Source organism: Balaenoptera acutorostrata, chromosome 4 (genome assembly GCF_949987535.1).
Source record: "Balaenoptera acutorostrata chromosome 4, mBalAcu1.1, whole genome shotgun sequence".
NCBI classification, from domain to species: Eukaryota; Metazoa; Chordata; class Mammalia; order Artiodactyla; family Balaenopteridae; genus Balaenoptera; species Balaenoptera acutorostrata.
Genome location: NC_080067.1, coordinates 10,879,616 through 10,892,497, shown reverse-complemented (window position 1 = coordinate 10,892,497; position 12,882 = coordinate 10,879,616). Strand labels below are relative to the sequence as shown.

Genomic DNA, 12,882 nt, shown 5'->3' with positions numbered 1-12,882 from the left:
TGGAAGGACACTAATTATCCTACTAGAAATAGGTTCTTTTTATACTGATGATTAGCTTGCTTTTTTTTTTTTTCTTTTTTTAAATTCTGGGAAAAGAACATATGCATGTTTCCTCCCTGGCCAATGGAAAGCCTGGGCTTTCCTAGAGCAGAAACGCGCTAACCCAGTAAGCCCTTCTCCCAGGTCACACGCTCCCTCCTATCAGAAACGTCAGGGTGAAATCGCGTTTGCATTTTGAGTGGGTTCAGATGCATTTTGTTCTGAGAATTTTGCAGCCGTCACCAGGAGGAATGTGCAGCTACGGTAGAGCCCGACGTGTGGGCAGCCCTGCTGCCGGGACGTCACAGGCTCAGCGCAGGCTGTTCGGCTGCACTTGCCAGGGAAAATTTCATGTGCTGTCTTCAAGGCAGGAAGGCTGGATTTCATGCAGCTTAAAGCCAAGGGAGGCTATAACAGCATTTCCAACACTCTAGTCAAATCTGAAGCAAGACTGTATACATTATCTGTGATTTTGGACTCAAGGTCGGAGAACAGGGTGGGGGGAGGAGTGGAGGTGGTAACGGAGCCTTGGTGGCCAAAGGCAGAATGGCTAGACAGACAACGAACGGCAGCGTGAACTTTCAAGTTCAAGGTGTCCTCCCTTGGGGCTCAGCTCGCCTCTGACACGCACAGGCAAGAGAGAAAACTTCCCCTTTGAAACCCCAGTTCTCCCAAGGTGGGGACGTGACCCGTGGCTGGCTCGGTGGCTGCCATGTCCAGCACCTCCCTACCTATCTTTAAGATGTTAGTGCAACTAACGTCAGTTTCCCAGGGAGATATGCACAGTCACAGAGAGCCCCTCTGGGCCCAAGAGGAGATAAAAGGAGCTGCTGTTGCCACACCCGAAGACGGGCGACGGGGTGTCCCTGCAGGAAGCAGGGGGCGGAGGGTTCCTCCCTGGCCCCCCCTAATGCTAACGACGAGGGCTGTAAACATCTGCCCCTAGCACATACCCTGGTGCTAGATGGTGCATCTTCAATAGGCCGGGACGACCCCTGGCTTCCAGGAACTCTGCAGGCACCCAGGGAAGGCCTCCTGGAGCAGGGGGAGTTTACTAACCTTGCCGCCAGGGAATGGAACTGACTCTTCCTTAGTTGTATTAATGAAAATATACTCTAGAACTGCACTGTCCAACACACTAGCTATGAGCCGCATGTGGCTATTTTTTTTTTTTTTTTTTTAAGGATTTTCTTATTTATTTATTTATTTATTTATTTTTGGCTGTGTTGGGTCTTCGGTTCGTGCGAGGGCTTTCTCCAGTTGCGGCAAGCGGGGGCCACTCTTCATCGCGGTGCGGGGACCGCCCTTCATCGCGGTGCGCGGGCCTTTCTCTATCGCGGCCCCTCCCGTCGCGGGGCACAGGCTCCAGACGCGCAGGCTCAGCAATTGTGGCTCACGGGCCCAGCTGCTCCGTGGCATGTGGGATCTTCCCAGACCAGGGCTCGAACCCGTGTCCCCTGCATTAGCAGGCAGATTCTCAACCCCGCATGTGGCTATTGATATTTAAATTAATGAAAATTAAATAAAATAAAAATTAAGCTCCTCAGTCATACTTACCACATCTCCAGTGGTCAGTGGCCACTGATGGCTGGTGGCTACCATACTGGACGGCACACATACAGAACAGCCCCATCGACACAGCGAGTTCTACCAGACCGCCCGTCACCTTTCTTATGTCCTTCACCCATCCACAAATAGTTGTGGCCCACGATACCGTACAATGCCTGCTGCTACTATATGAACATATTAACATTAGATATCGCTACTAAGATAGGTACAAGGGACTTGTACTGTACAATGTTCTAAGGTTTTGGATGATTTCATGTATGTACATTCAGAATGAAGACTGATGTGTCTTCCAAGGATGTTTGCTAGCATGTCAAGGGTCACAAGTCATATAGCATCCAAACTCTGTTCCTGACACTGCTAATTTTTAGAGAGAAAACTGCTCAACGACCAAGACGCAGGGCTGTCAGTGCCCCCTGCCACGTTTTGCTGGGATCATCGGATCTGGTGTTACTTTACGGTTCACTTACTTCGGGGTCCTGCTGACTGGCAGCCCTCAGCGTCCACACATGCTGGCAGGTTGGCCCTACTCCCCACATTGTCTCCCGGTTCAATGCCCCTAGCAACCCAACTTGCCTTCGTGTTAACTTGAAAACCCTTTCTTTGCCTGTGACACGTCTCCCCACTTTGGGCAAACTTTCTCTCTGCCTTAGAAAAGCTGACACCAATAGCACTACCCATGCAGCAACCCCCCAGAGAGAACCCATTACTGGCAGGGCCACTGGGTGCCGAGAGACCCAGGAGCAGTGTGTATCCCCATGGAGCTTACAGAAACCAATTCACTTCTCTGCAGTTAATTCCAAGGTGCTGCTATTGTTACTTCAAACTGTAATGGTGTCTACAAACAATTTGCACTTTTGGAGTGGCATGATCCTAGGGGGTAATTAACAAACCCTGGGGAAAATCTTTTCAAAAGTTTTTAAAAGCAACCTAGATCGAGGCCACCATCAATGAAACAGAATTGCTCCCCCTTCTCTGTCACGTTAGAATAGACCTGGCTGACGCCTGCAGGGGTTGGGAGAACATGGGTGGTGAGCTTTACGGAAGATTCCTCCAGATGTGTTACTCAGAAATCACACGCAGCACGTTGATCCGCTGCAGAGCTTTCTGAACAGGGCAGGCTCTGAAGACGGGCTGAGAGGACGAGAGTAGGCAGCAGGGTTCAGAAGGGCCCCCCGAGGGGTGGGCTGTGCCTTCCCTACCGTTGACCAAGCCGAGGGAGAAGACCGAGTTGACCAGGACGCCGCCCTTCCGGAAGTGGTCGCTCATGTGCTCCAGCCAGTTGGCATCCAAACTGCTCACCGTCTGGCCGTTCCTGGAGACCCGGAGGGGAATGGTGACAGGATAGTATTGCCGGCACTTCTGATGGCTCTTCGGTTTGTTGAAAAGGGCGAAAATCTCCATTTCTGTTGGGATTTGTAAAGAGAGTAGGGAGAGGAGAGGTCAAACGGTGACATACTGCCTCACTGGGCCTGACGGGATCTCTCAGGAGCCTGAAGAAACGATATCAAAGGCCAAAGTTCTGTTAGGTGGCACTGTTACCTAATAATAAAACCTGATTCCAGGGACTTCCCTGGTGGTCCAGTGGTTAAGACTCCGTGCTTCCACTGCAGGGGGCGCGGGTTTGACCCCTGGCCGGGGAACTAAGATCCCACGTGCCACGTGGTGCGGCCAAAAAAAATTTCTTTTAATTTAAAAAAAAAAAAAAAAACCATTTCTAAGCAGTAAGTTAGGGTGCCTTAAAAGTGACATGGACCTCAAAGGTTGAGTCCTAAGGTGACTGCCAACAAAAAAGGTGACACTTGCCATCTGCCTCTACAAGGATGAGGTCACCAGCCACTGAAGCCACCGACCTCAACGCACCCTGGAAGGCGTTCAGGGTGCAGATCAGGAAGGAGGCCCTCTGTGCTCTGAGAAAAACGGGCAGATCAAGCCCTTAGATAGTCAGATAGTTTCAGGAGAAGACATTATGAGCCCAATTCTCGCATCTCCTCGTATCTAGAGAAGCACTGAAATCATTAACAGTGACACCTGTTCCTCGTGACTGGCAGCCAGCCTCTGCCAACATGTGTGCTCCAGTGCACGTCCCCCCTTCACTAACATCATGTGTAACACTGCCCTTCTCCCCACCTGTCTGGAGCAGTTTCCAGAGCTATCTGAGACGCTGTCTCCCAGGCTAGAGTCCTCATTTTGCCCCAAATAAAACTAACTAACTAGCAATTCTCATGTTGTGCATTTTTTAGTCGACAGGACTTAGGTTTTGAATCTGGCATATGATGAATAGCTGGGATTCATTTGTACGGTTAGGTGTTTGAGAGAAGGACGTGGTAGACATTTCTAGAAATTCATACAAAGGTGTGTTTTAGAAGAAAAAGCAGACATATTTTGGGGCGAGAGCTGGTCTTAAAAAAAAAAAAGTAGAGAGGATTAACCAAGATGGCGGAGTAGAAGGACGTGCTCTCACTCCCTCTTGCGAGAGCACCAGAATCACAACTGGCTGCTGGACAATCATTGACAGGAAGACCCTGGACTTCACCAAGGAGGATACCCCACGTCCAAGGACAGAGGAGAAGCCACAGTGAGACGGTAGGAGGGGCGCATTCAGAGTAAAATCAAATCCCATAACTGCTGGGTGGGTGACTCACAGACTGGCGAACACTTATACCACAGAAGTCCACCCACTGGAGTGAAGGTTCTGAGCCCCACGTCAGGCTCCCCAACCTGAGGGTCCGGCAACGGGAGGAGGAATTCCTAGAGAATCAGACTTTGAAGTCTAGTGGGAATTGATTGCAGGACTGTGACAGGACTGGGGGAAACAGAGACCCCACTCTTGGAGGACACACACAAAGTAATGTGTGCATCGGGACCCAGGGGAAGGAGCAGTGACCCTGGGGGAGACTGAACCAGACGTACCTGCTGGTGTTGGGGGGTCTCCTGCAGAGGCAAGTGGTGGCGCTGTTTCACCGTGGGGATAAGGACACTGGCAGCAGAGGTCCTGGGAAGTTCTCCTTGGCGTGAGCCCTCCCAGAGTCTGCCATTAACCCCACCAAAGAGCACGGGTAGGCTCCAGTGTTGGGTTGCCTCAGGCAAAACAACCAACAGGGAGGGAACCCAGCCCCACCCATCAACAGTCAAGTGGATTAAAGTTTTACTGAGCTCTGACCGCCACAGCAACAGGGAGGGAACCCAGCCCTACCCATCAACAGTCAAGTGGATTAAGGTTTTACTGAGCTCTGACCGCCACAGCAACAGTCAGCTCTACCCACCACCAGAGCCTCCCATCAAGCCTCTTAGATAGCCTCAACCACCAGAGGGCAGACAACAGAAGCAAGAAAAACTACAATCCTGCAGCCTGTGGACCAAAAACCACAGTTACAGAAAGACAGAGAAGATGAAAAGGCAGAGGGCTATGTACCAGATGAAGGAACAAGAAAAAACCCCAGAAAAACAACTAAATGAAGTGGAGATAGGCAACCTTCCAGAAAAAGAATTCAGAATAATGATAGTGAAGATGATCCAGGACCTCGGAATAAGAATGGAGGCAAAGATGGAGAAGATGCAAGAAATGATTAACAAAGACCTAGAAGAATTAAAGAACAAACAAACAGAGATGACCAATACAATAACTGAAATGAAAACTACACTAGAAGGAATCAATAGCAGAATAACTGAGGCAGAAGAACGGATAAGTGACCTGGAAGACAGAATGGTGGAATTCACTGCTGCGGAACAGACTAAAGAAAAAAGAATGAAAAGAAATGAAGACAGCCTAAGAGACCTCTGGGACAACATTAAACGCAACAACATTCGCATTATAGGGGTCCCAGAAGGAGAAGAGAGAGAGAAAGGACCAGAGAAAATATTTGAAGAGATTATAGTCGAAAACTTCCCTAATATGGGAAAGGAAATAGCCACCCAAGTCCAGGAAGCGCAGAGAGTCCCATACAGAATAAACCCAAGGAGAAACACGCCGAGACACATAGTAATCAAAGTGGCAAAAATTAAAGACAAAGAAAAATTACTGAAAGCAGCAAGGGAAAAACGACAAATAACATACAAGGGAACTCCCATAAGGTTAACAGCTGATTTCTCAGCAGAAACTCTGCAAGCCAGAAGGGAGTGGCATGATATACTTAAAGTGATGAAAGGGAAGAACCTACAACCAAGATTACTCTACCCAGCAAGGATCTCATTTAGATTTGATGGAGAAATCAAAAGCTTTACAGACAAGCAAAAGCTAAGAGAATTCAGCACCACCAAACCAGCTTTACAACAAATGCTAAAGGAACTTCTCTAAGTGGGAAACACAAGAGAAGAAAAGGACCTACAAAAACAAACCCAAAACAATTAAGAAAATGGTCATAGGAACATACATATCGATAATTACCTTAAACGTGAATGGATTAAATGCCCCAACCAAAAGACATAGACTGGCTGAATGGATACAAAAACAAGACCCATATATATGCTGTCTACAAGAGACCCACTTCAGACCCAGGGACACATACAGACTGAAAGTGAGGGGATGGAAAAAGATATTCCATGCAAATGGAATTCAAAAGAAAGCTGGAGTAGCTATACTCATATCAGATAAAATAGACTTTAAAATAAAGAATGTTACAAGAGACAAGGAAGGACACTACATAATGATCCAGGGATCAATCCAAGAAGAAGATATAACAATTATAAATATATATGCACCCAACATAGGAGCACCTCAATACATAAGGCAACTGCTAACAGCTATAAAAGAGGAAATCGACAGTAACACAATAATAGTGGGGGACTTTAACACCTCACTTACACCAATGGACAGATCATCCAAAATGAAAATAAATAAGGAAACAGAAGCTTTAAATGACACAATAGACCAGATAGATTTAATTGATATATATAGGACATTCCATCCAAAAACAGCAGATTACACGTTCTTCTCAAGTGCGCACGGAACATTCTCCAGGATAGATCACATCTTGGGTCACAAATCAAGCCTCAGTAAATTTTAAAAAATTGAAATCATATCAAGCATCTTTTCTGACCACAATGCTATGAGATTAGAAATGAATTACAGGGAAAAAAACGTAAAAAAGACAAACACATGGAGGCTAAACAATACGTTACTAAATAACCAAGAGATCACTGAAGAAATCAAACAGGAAATCAAAAAATACCTAGAGACAAATGACAATGAAAACACGACGACCCAAAACCTATGGGATGCAGCAAAAGCAGTTCTAAGAGGGAAGTTTATAGCTATACAAGCCTACCTAAAGAAACAAGAAAAATCTCAAATAAACAATCTAACCTTACACCTAAAGAAACTAGAGAAAGAAGAACAAACAAAACCCAAAGTTAGCAGAAGGAAAGAAATCATAAAGATCAGAGCAGAAATAAATGAAATAGAAACAAAGAAAACAATAGCAAAGATCAATAAAACTAAAAGTTGGTTCTTTGAGAAGATAAACAAAATTGATAAGCCATTAGCCAGACTCATCAAGAAAAAGAGGGACAGGACTCAAATCAATAAAATCAGAAATGAAAAAGGAGAAGTTACAACAGACACCGCAGAAATACAAAAGATCCTAAGAGACTACTACAAGCAACTTTATGCCAATAAAATGGACAACCTGGAAGAAATGGACAAATTCTTAGAAAGGTATAACCTTCCAAGACTGAATCAGGAAGAAACAGAAAATATGAACAGACCAATCACAAGTAATGAAATTGAAACTGTGATTAAAAATCTTCCAACAAACAAAAGTCCAGGACCAGATGGCTTCACAGGTGAATTCTATCAAACATTTAGAGAAGAGCTAACACCCATCCTTCTCAAACTCTTCCAAAAAATTGCAGAGGAAGGAACACTCCCAAACTCATTCTATGAGGCCACCATCACCCTGATACCAAAACCAGACAAAGACACTACAAAAAAAGAAAATTACAGACCAATATCACTGATGAATATAGATGCAAAAATCCTCAACAAAATACTAGCAAACAGAATCCAACAACACATTAAAAGGATCATACACCACGATCAAGTGGGATTTATCCCAGGGATGCAAGGATTCTTCAATATACGCAAATCAATCAATGTGATACACCATATTAACAAATTGAAGAATAAAAACCATATGATCATCTCAATAGATGCAGAAAAAGCTTTTGACAAAATTCAACACCCATTTATGATAAAAACTCTCCATAAAGTGGGCATAGAGGGAACCTACCTCAACATAATAAAGGCCATATATGACAAACCCACAGCAAACATCATTCTCAATGGTGAAAAACTGAAAGCATTTCCTCTAAGATCAGGAACGAGACAAGGATGTCCACTCTCACCACTATTATTCAACATAGTTCTGGAAGTCCTAGCCATGGCAATCAGAGAAGACAAAGAAATAAAAGGAATACAAATTGGAAAAGAAGAAGTAAAACTGTCACTGTTTGCGGATGACATGATACTATACATAGAGAATCCTAAAACTGCCACCAGAAAACTGCTAGAGCTAATTAATGAATATGGTAAAGTTGCAGGTTACAAAATTAATGCACAGAAATCTCTTGCATTTCTATACACTAATGATGAAAAATCTGAAAGAGAAATTATGGAAACACTCCCATTTACCATTGCAACAAAAAGAATAAAATACCTAGGAATAAACCTACCTAGGGATACAAAAGACCTGTATGCAGAAAACTATAAGACACTGATGAAAGAAATTAAAGATGATACCAACAGATGGAGAGATATACCATGTTCTTGGATTGGAAGAATCAACATTGTGAAAATGAGTATACTACCCAAAGCAATCTACAGATTCAATGCAATCCCTATCAAATTACCAATGGCATTTTTTACAGAGCTAGAACAAATCATCTTAAAATTTGTATGGAGACACAAAAGACCCCGAATAGCCAAAGCAGTCTTGAGGCAAAAAAATGGAGCTGGAGGAATCAGACTCCCTGACTTCAGACTATACTACAAAGCTACAGTAATCAAGACAATATGGTACTGGCACAAAAACAGAAACATAGATCAATGGAACAAGATAGAAAGCCCAGAGATTAACCCACGCACCTATGGTCAACTAATCTATGACAAAGGAGGCAAAGATATACAATGGAGAAAAGACAGTCTCTTCAATAAGTGGTGCTGGGAAAACTGGACAGCTACATGTAAAAGAATGAAATTAGAATACTCCCTAACACCATACACAAAAATAAACTCAAAATGGATTCGAGACCTAAATATAAGACTGGACACTATAAAACTCTTAGAGGAAAACATAGGAAGAACACTCTTTGACATAAATCACAGCAAGATCTTTTTTGATCCACCTCCTAGAGTAATGGAAATAAAAACAAAAATAAACAAGTGGGACCTAATGAAACTTCAAAGCTTTTGCACAGCAAAGGAAACCATAAACAAGACGAAAAGACAACCCTCAGAATGGGAGAAAATATTTGCAAATGAATCAACGGACAAAGGATTAATCTCCAAAATATATAAACAGCTCATTCAGCTCAATATCAAAGAAACAAACACCCCAATCCAAAAATGGGCAGAAGACCTAAATAGACATTTCTCCAAAGAAGACATACAGACGGCCACGAAGCACATGAAAAGATGCTCAACATCACTAATTATTAGAGAAATGCAAATCAAAACTACAATGAGGTATCACCTCACTCCTGTTAGAATGGGCATCATCAGAAAATCTACAAACAACAAGTGCTGGAGAGGGTGTGGAGAAAAGGGAACCCTCTTGCACTGTTGGTGGGAATGTAAATTGATACAGCCACTATGGAGAACAGTATGGAGGTTCCTTAAAAAACTAAAAATAGAATTACCATATGACCCAGCAATCCCACTACTGGGCATATACCCAGAGAAAACCGTAATTCAAAAAGACACATGCACCCGAATGTTCATTGCAGCACTATTTACAATAGGCAGGTCATGGAAGCAACCTAAATGCCCATCAACAGATGAATGGATAAAGAAGTTGTGGTACATATATACAATGGAATATTACTCAGCCTTAAAAAGGAACGAAATTGAGTCATTTGTTGAGACGTGGATGGATCTAGAGACTGTCATACAGAGTGAAGTAAGTCAGAAAGAGAAAAACAAATATCGTATATTAATGCATGTATGTGGAACCTAGAAAAATGGTACAGATGAGCCGCTTTGCAGGGCAGAAGTTGAGACACAGATGTAGAGAATGGACATATGGACACCAAGGGGGGAAAACTGCGGTGAGGTGGGGATGGTTGTGTGCTGAATTGGGCGATTGGGATCGACATGTATACACTGATGTGTATAAAACTGATGCCTAATAAGAACCTGCAGTATAAAAAAACAAACAAAACAACTAAAAAAAAAAAAAAAAAAAAAAAGTAAATGCACAGAGGTACATCAAGACAAAAATACTGCTGTAATTCCTGGAAGCTTGTTCATCCCTGAACTGACTATTTATAAACTGCAGTGGTGTTTCCTGGGGCCAGACTCATAACACTTAATCAAGTACATCAGAAATACATCATTGATATGTAAAAATAAATATGTTCCAGTAAGTGCAGGTTCCTGCCTGGAGTGGTAGGTCGCTCAAATAGCCAAGCAGGCCCTGAGAGTGAGGCGCTGCTTCCCGTGCCTTCATTTATAGCTCAGTTCTTTAAAAATCAATACTCACTACACCCGGCAGCTGACCCTCGCCCTCCTGCCACACACGCTACTGGCCATGAGTGAGCAGTGTCAGCTTCCGGAAGCAAATACCTGGAATTTCAATCGAAGTCTGGAGGTCTATTTTGGTGTTACTCATTTAGTCAAGCAATCAGAGTTCACCCAGCTTAAAAAGCTTTGCTTACACGGGCTAGTCAGGAATATGCTTTGGTTTCCAAAAATATCTATTTGGATAATAAGAAAATCCCCACCCTTCTTCCACAGAAATATTTTAAAGGTCATAAACAATGGTTGACATTAGCAAAAAGGACAAAGGACATCCACGCTCCTTGCAGGAGATACCTTGCCTAGACTCACATTCTGGGACACTGCATCCCATATTTCAGTATTTCACAATTCTTCCCGTATCCGAATACATTACTTTTTAAAATGGACTCACTCTGCTTTATCTAAATAAGTGCACTTAAACGGGAAACTCTGCTTCACGACCATAAGGGAAACCACTACCATTTGCCGTAAACAGGAGCGAATGATGAGGCACGTTCGCACCAAAAACGTCCATCCACGTAGCACCTCAAATTATCTCACAGGGCAACTGTATTCTGGGACAAAGGAAGGCTTTCCACAGCCCCATCTGAGCAAGCACCAGCAGAGACCTCCCGGGAGCAATGCTGGGCCACAGACTTTGTCGTCAGCAACGGTGAAGCCGACAGGGAGGCCGTTTCCAGCTATCCATGGGGTAGAGCCAATTAGGAAGGAGGGGTCCCCATCTTCACAAACGGCCACCTGGGTCTTCAACAACCATCGCTGGCCTGTTCATCATCCCCAGCCCATATTACCCTTCTGGGTCCGCTCACCCGACTCAGGAAGCCATCTACAATCCAGCCAGTAAGTGCTTTCGCAGGAGAAATTAGGTCTTGGTATATGGAGCTAGCAACCCCTAGACTATTTCGTGACTTTCAGATACACACTTTAGGAATGGAGTCATGCAAACAGCACAGAAGGTTTGTAAAGGAGGGAAATCAAGCAACGGATTAGAGCTGGGGGGTGGGACAGGAAGTGATTGGGCGTTTTCCAGTCCAAGGTGCCAGTGTTTCAAATAAGACCTGCAGCTACTAAAGGCAAGAGGGTAAGTCATGCTTTAGCGAGTCCTTGACTTCATTTCAATTTCTTCAAAAGCAGACCCTGTAAGCTTTTGGGTGCAAGTCGTTCATTTGGGAAGTAATCCCAGGAAACAGAGCGAGAGAGCAGGGACGAGAAACAGAGAAGAGCTGAAAGCCAAGGAAGGCTGCCTTGATGAGCGGGACTGTCACGGCACCTGGGGACCTGAGACACCATATACGCACACCCCACATTGCTCTATGAGGGGCCAGGAAGCCGGGCATTTGTCCTCAGGGTTGGAGGCCACTCCTGAGGCATTAATTCCCTGGGACATCTGCCCATTCCAGAGAACAGCTGCAGGCAGAGGCTACGAAAGCTGTCCTCAGGTGACCCCAAGGTGGGCCAGAGCACCAGTCCCCATGGTCTGCTACGGTCAAGCACAAATGCATACAAATTATCAACAGAAAGAAAAAGAAATCACAGCCTCTGCACGGGAGGATGAGTGGGGAACTCAGAAGTGGCCCAAGTCCAAAAATACATGACAACACTTGATCACACAGGAGGATCTCCAGTCACATGGCAAGACAAAACCACAACTTTCCCACACGCGTGATGAAACAGAAAAAGGGAAGGCAGAAGGAGAAGGAGCAGGCTTGGGGGCAGGGCAGGGGGAGACAGAGCGGGGAGACGAAGGTGGATGGTGGGGTGCTGACAGGGAGGAGGACCAAAGCCAGGGCCAGAAATAAATTTTTCAGGAAGGAAAAGGAAAGGCTGTTGGAATCGAGAGCCTCCAGAGCATGAGCAGTGATGAAGTACTGGAAGAAACCCGCTTCCAGATGCCCAAGCCTTCAGTAAATTCCTCTGTCCCGCTGCCTCCTTGGCCGCAATCCTCTTTCTACTCACATGGAAACCAGCCAAGAAAAACTGTCCCCAAACGATGCCCTTTGATGTTTTAATATTCCGACTCTCCAATACATATCCTCACAGGAGCAGTCACCAGGGATTCCAAAAAGAAGACCAAGTTTGTTTACATTTTCTCAGCTGCTCTGTGACTCTGCCATGACCCCAGCTGGAAGATTTTTCCAGACATGGGACAGAAAGTCCCAAAGGAGGGGGAAGGCATTGTTTCTGAGAATGTTCTGAGAATGGCCACAGGACTGGCCCGGCAGGGCACCCAAGGAGCTTCGAGACTGTTCTGTCTTGCACTTCTATTTCTGTCTCGTCTTGCTGTGTTCCCCTGACGTGGGGAGGGGGGGGTGCTGTCTTGTGTTATTTAGATCCTTTGTATCCAGAGAATGTGGTAGTCCAGAAAACATGGCAGGTGTCACACCTGTGTCTGCTGGATTGACCTGAGCCAGACAAGGGCAAGGAGCTAGGTGGGGAGGGGGAGGAGGGGACGTGGGCCTGGAGCCGGGGCCAGCTGGGTGCTGCCGGCCTGCCAGCCAGGTCCACTCAGGCCTTGCCAAGCTCCTCGGGAACAAGGAGGA

The 12,882-nt window shown here is 45.1% G+C and overlaps 1 protein-coding gene across 1 annotated transcript in view; it reads right to left on the bottom strand.

The window, feature by feature from the left end:
* The window catches only part of RFTN1 (raftlin, lipid raft linker 1), a 203,344-nt gene that overhangs the window by 53,380 nt on the left and 137,082 nt on the right, over positions 1-12,882 (bottom strand). The window contains exon 6 of the mRNA XM_057545405.1: positions 2,808-3,011. Within this exon, the coding sequence (XP_057401388.1) occupies positions 2,808-3,011 (204 nt within the window). The remainder of the gene's footprint in view (positions 1-2,807; positions 3,012-12,882) is intronic.